The sequence below is a fragment of the Oncorhynchus clarkii genome, chromosome 27 (assembly GCF_045791955.1).
Source record: "Oncorhynchus clarkii lewisi isolate Uvic-CL-2024 chromosome 27, UVic_Ocla_1.0, whole genome shotgun sequence".
NCBI lineage: Eukaryota > Metazoa > Chordata > Actinopteri > Salmoniformes > Salmonidae > Oncorhynchus > Oncorhynchus clarkii.
The window spans coordinates 21,150,755-21,156,754 of record NC_092173.1 but is presented as its reverse complement, the minus strand read 5'-3'; the positions used below and the strand labels follow the sequence as shown (position 1 = coordinate 21,156,754).

General features: G+C 43.4%; 1 protein-coding gene across 3 annotated transcripts in view; it reads right to left on the bottom strand.

Annotated features, from left to right (window-relative positions):
• Nucleotides 1-308: 308 nt before the first annotated feature.
• Nucleotides 309-6,000, bottom strand: part of LOC139386404 (2-(3-amino-3-carboxypropyl)histidine synthase subunit 1-like) — a 196,164-nt gene continuing 190,472 nt past the window's right edge. For 2 of the 3 annotated variants that reach the window (XM_071131978.1, XM_071131977.1), the window contains exons 11-12: nucleotides 1,297-1,431; nucleotides 309-828 (exon numbers count right to left, since the gene is read on the bottom strand). In XM_071131978.1, coding sequence (XP_070988079.1) covers nucleotides 733-828; nucleotides 1,297-1,431 — 231 coding nt within the window. In that variant the 3' untranslated portion in view covers nucleotides 309-732. Of the gene's footprint in view, nucleotides 832-1,296; nucleotides 1,432-6,000 lie in introns of all 3 variants that reach the window. The other variant, XM_071131976.1, reaches the window with a different exon arrangement.

Genomic DNA, 6,000 nt, shown 5'->3' with positions numbered 1-6,000 from the left:
GTTGATGTCTTCACTATTATTCTACAATGTAGAAAATAGTACTAAATGAAGAAAAACCCTGGAATGAGTAGGTGTGTCCAATCCTTTGACTGTTACTGTATAATATAATAGAAAGAAAACAAGCTTGAAATGGAGAGAAACAGCATGTCTCATCTTTTGACCATATGCATTATCTTCTTTAATATAGTCTGTGGGTTAGCAGTGTAAAGTGGTTGGCAGCTTCCTTCTGTTCCAGGGATAAGTGGCTTGTATTTAATCAAAGCCACCCACATCCCCTGGCATCTAACACAATCAACTCAGGGCCATCCTTCTGTATTCCTCTCTCTTTATTACCCCCACACACCAACTTATATCATTCTTCCCCCTCTCTCTTTCACAGAAAAATATACATGAATGCACACCCACTCACACACATTCCTGCACATATTCACCCTCTTCATACACAGACATACCGTGCCTCAGTTTCTCTGTGCTCAACACATACACACTTTACAAGGTAACAACCCTTAGATGCAGTATAGTCCATTCCGTCAGGACAACAACAGAATAGTATCTGAGGTGAAGTGTCTCTGGTTCTCTGTCTCCTGGGGGAGGTGAGGTGTTGAGCAGGGTTCAGAGTGAAAGCCCTCCTGTGGGTGGTAGATAGACTCACTCCCCTCTAGGCTGGCCTGGCTCCAACCGATCGCCATGATAAGAGCTGGTTGGCAGCCAGCACTGGTGGTAGTGTATGTGTCATTCTCCCTGACAGCCACAAGGAGCGCATTGGTTCTGTCCACACTGTTTAGACTGCTGTGAGGGAGCGGAGAGAGGGGCTGGCTGTGAGCCAGTCTTCTGTAGGGAAACAGTGGGAAAGAGTTAAGATTTGGGGCTGTGACAGTACCTACCCCTGATATTACTTACCCCTGATACGTTTAACATGTGTGGTCAGATGACAATAAAAAAAAAATTCATAGCAAGGAAATATGAATCCAAAGGGAATGCATACATTTCACTGTTCACATTTAAAAGTCATTGTACAGAATTTACAACATAGTGTCAGATTATGTAACAATGAATCAACACAAATCAAATAAAAAAAATAAAAATCATGAAATGTGCCCTGTTGTCAGTGTACCGCTGGGTGTCACCATGGTGATGTGCTTGCTCTCTGTCAGCTCTTCCATACAAGCCATGTGACTGACTCTCACACACACACACACACACACACACGAGAGGCTTCAAGCACTTTGGGCACACACGTGGTTTCATCTCCTGCCCCCTTCCCCATCCATGTCATTCAACATCTGCCCTACTCACCTGTATCTGTTTGCGGGCGGGCCGAGCTGGTTGGTTGTCAGGGTGGTTGGGCGCCCATGGCCCCAGGCTCTGATTGGAGTAGAAGTCCATGGGGTACACCTCCTGCCAGCCCACCTGCTGAAGAGCCACAGCTGCCTGGTAGAGGAGGGGAGGGAGAGCAGAGAGGACAGGAGACCGAGAGGTGAAACATAGATTACCTGCACACACAGACAACACAACCAAGACAGAGTGCTCCCAGCACTCCGTTTATTTGTCCTGTTGTTTTACTACAGCCCATCATACTGTACATAGCTCATAATCAGGGCCGGGGGCCAGTTCCATGTCAGTCCTTTTCCATTAAACTATGTCATTCCTGAGCTGCCTATAGTTGTAATCAAGGTTTTATTTCAATTCATGATTTGAATTTCTATTCAGTTCCACAAACGACTGGAATTGGTATGGCTTTCCCTGACATTGGTATGTCATTGAGGTAGGGAGTTGTCTGATGGAAAAGGCAGAAGTGTTAGTGTTGGTTGAGTAGAAACAGTGAAGGAGAGAAGTATTGTATGGAGCACAGCAGTATGCAGAAAACGATGGCACAACGTCTGACTTCACACACATGTGAAACAGGTGTCAAAATATTGAGTTTGGATGACAAGCGTGGATGTCACTTTATTTCTACCTACCTAACTGTGTCTACTTTCCAAATGGCACCCTATTCCCTTTATAGTGCACTATATAAGGAATAATCTTTATAGTGCACTATATAGGGAATATCCTTTATAGTGCACTATATAGGGAATAGCCTTTATAGTGCAATATATACAGATGATGTTTTGGGGCTGTTGCTGGGAAACACGGACTTTCAACTCCCGCCAAAGATTTTCTATGGGGTTGAGATCTGGAGACTGGCTAGGCCCCTCCAGGACCTTGAAATGCTTCTTACGAAGCCACTCCTTCGTTGCCCGGGCGGTGTGTTTGGGATCATTGTCATGCTGAAAGACCCAGCCACATTTAATCTTCAATGCCCTTGCTGATGGAAGGAGGTTTTCACTCAAAATCTCACGATACATGGCCTCATTCATTCTTTCCTTTACACGGATCAGTCGTCCTGGTCCCTTTGCAGAAAAACAGCCCCAAAGCCTGATGTTTCCACTCCCATGCTTCACAGTAGGTATGGTGTTCTTTGGATGCAACTCAGCATTCTTTGTCCTCCAAACACGACGAGTTGAGTTTTTACCAAAAAGTTATATTTTGGTTTCATCTGACCATATGACATCCTCCCAATCTTCTTCTGGATCATCCAAATGCTCTCTAGCAAACTTCAGATGGGCCTGGACATGTACTGGCTTAAGCAGGGGGACACGTCTGGCACTACAGGATTTGAGTCCCTGGCGGCGTAGTGTGTTACTGATGGTAGGCTTTGTTACTTTGGTCCCAGCTCTCTGCAAATCATTCACTAGGTCCCCCCGTGTGGTTCTGGGATTTTTGCTCACCGTTCTTGTGATCATTTTGACCCCACGGGGTGAGATCTTGCGTGGAGCCCCAGATCGAGGGAGATTATCAGTGGTCTTGTATGTCTTCCATTTCCTAATAATTGCTCCCACAGTTGATTTCTTCAAACCAAGCTGCTTACCTATTGCAGATTCAGTCTTCCCAGCCTGGTGCAGGCCTACAATTTTGTTTCTGGTGTCCTTTGACAGCTCTTTGGTCTTGGCCATAGTGGAGTTTGGTGTGTGACTGTTTGAGGTTGTGGACAGGTGTCTTTTATACAGGTAACGAGTGGAGGACAGAGGAGCCTCTTAAAGAAGAAGTTACAGGTCTGTGAGAGCCAGAAATCTTGCTTGTTTGTAGGTGACCAAATACTTATTTTCAAGTAATGTTGGAGAGGAACTAACATACAGTGCTTTACCATGTGCGAGACTGATTTATAGCCAATGATTCATACTGGCTATGTTCAGAGTTATTGAACATTAAGATATAGCGATATAAAGAGAATGCATTTATAATACAGAGGATTTCCAATTATCACTATTCAAAAGACACAGGTCGGGGAGTTTTAAATTTGATAAATTCCATAAACAACTCTTGTATTGTACATGTTCTGCCTAAAATGTAAATAATTCCCCTTTGCTATCATGTTAAGCCATGTCCATACTAGAGCCAGGATAATACCAGTATCGCGATACTTGTTAATATCGTGGCAAGGAAACAAAACACAAAGCAGATTTAACTTCTTTAGGAAAACAGCCCAAATGCTGGAAACAAACATCATTATGTTGTCATCCAGAGTCACATGTGTTTATTCTTACCAAGCTATAGCACACAATATTCTACATACAGCAAGGACCAAAGTGTTTGGTCTGCTTCGTGTTTTCATTTTTGCCATGGAAAAAATACAGGCATCATCACAGCAATACAGGCATCATCATCACAGCCCTGGCCAATAATGTAATTGATTTTATCAATCACAAATTGTTCTCCCGCCCTCCCTCCCTCCCTCCCTCCCTCCCTCCCTCCTCTCTGTGTAAACTAGCTGCTCCTGCTAATCCCTCTGCTGACAGGAGGCAAGTGTGTCTTATTGACTATAAATATAACATGAGACGCTCTGAAAATAACCACTGCTCCCTCTCCTCCCATCTCTCTCTTCCTCATCTCCGAATGCCACAGAGGAAAGCGGAGCACACAGACACAGATACAGTCGATTAGCAGGGATGACAAGAGGTGAATTAACTTATCAAACATACACACCACTGCAGACGGCGCAAATCACTTATATGTATTGATACTATTTGAAAAAGGTCTGTCAGGGAAGCCAAGGCACATTTTACTAGAAACCTTCTGAACACAAATTGACATCAGGGAGGGATCTTATTAGTGGGTGAATCACAGTCACAAACCATCTACAGCATTAGTCAATATCATAGTAGCAGCGTAGGATTGGACATGTAAACAGGCATGATCACAGATATGGAATGTACTGACATTGGACCACAGCTTAAAATATGACCATGATGATCATCCTGCTAATTATCATACCAGGTGCACATTTCCTGTTTAGAAACTAACCAAATATCTATATAAACTGTACATTTTAAGCATATGACTCATTTCTCATTTCATATGACTCATTATTCGAAACAATAATGACTGATAGTGCTTACATTAACACATCTTCATGTCTCTAAAACGCAGACCACATCATATTCACACCCCTGTGCTTGTTATCACTGTGCAACCAATGCCTGTCTTAAGGGATGTACTACCTCAGCAGGAGCACACAAACAATCATTTGCTTATCAGATCCATCTCTTTCTAGTTAAAAAAACAAGCTGCAGCGGTGATGCAGTGTGATGAGGCCACCATCGGGGGGAGCTGGTCTGCTGTGCTGTGGTGTTAGTGTACACTATAGTCAGTCAGTGAGAGAGAGAGAGAGAGAGAGCTCATCCCTTGGCAGTAGTACTGTAGATTACTTTATCACTGACCTCAACCCAGAGTCCCTCAGAGTGTTCACAGTCAGCCCACTAACACCCCTATCAGATCACAGCAAAATCACAGTCTACCTAAAGAGTGTCATGACTGTCCATGAGAATCTAAATAGGTCAGATCAGGTTTGCAATGAATAACTTCAATCAGACCCCCTCTCACCCGCAGAGGAAGAACTAGTGGGGATTAACAACTCACGGCCTGTTGTAAATCAAGGGGAGAATATTCAGGTCTCCCTCTCCAAATTCACCAAAGGAATGTGCTTGGTCTCAACAGACCTTTTTCCCCCTGAAACTCTAACACGTTCAAAAGCAACTACTGGAATAATATTTCTAACATAGAATGTGGGGAATGGTCCGAGGCGATCTATAGAAGACTAATATCATTTTGTCCGTTATTTTGTGACGTCCTTAAAAATGTTAAAAAGGAAGTACTGTAACTTGAAAAGTATACCCAGAACATACACAAAGTTTCCATACTCTGCGTTGTGCATGTAATATGAAAAATGCTGAAAGTGTTTTGTTAAGAGACGGATGTGATTGGAGAAGCTATAAGAGATCATGTTTTTCTTATAACTGTACACAGTAAGTAGCCACTGCTAGAGTGAGGTCAGAGAGCGTGTCAGCCTGTCGGAACCGCCCCTTTTCTACACACTGTAGAAATGATGAGTTAAGAAAAAACACAGACCAGAAAAGCGTGAAGCTGCAGGTGAACATTTAAAGTGATTTGAACTTTGAATCTCAACACGAGTTAGAGACGATAAACTCACCCGACTTACAATCACTGGTACGGCTGATTAGCCGTCCTAAGTAAAGTATCTTCCAAAGTGAATTTAAGTAGGACAAACCTACTACTCTGCTCAAACCATCGTATTACGCTACTCTCATCCACCCACCGGGAACCATCGACACGGCTGGCTAGCCCACCTTCAAAGAAGCATCTACAAGATGAATGGAAGGAGAATCAACTCTGTAGTTCTGTTCAGGACTACACAACAAGCCCCCAGATACCGGACAACAACAGACAAGGACAACAGCAGAATACTTGCCGTAACCATTTCGGACAATCAGAGCCTTACAAGGCTGCCCTGTTCACCGAGAGATCCAGCAAACACAGGCATTTCACGTTAATACATTCCTGATTACTTACTCAAAGAGGATGGTGGTTCGTGTGCAAAGTATATGATTAGTGTAGAGAAGAGTAGTTTCTAAATGTACCAATGTTTGGTGTCTCTCTCTC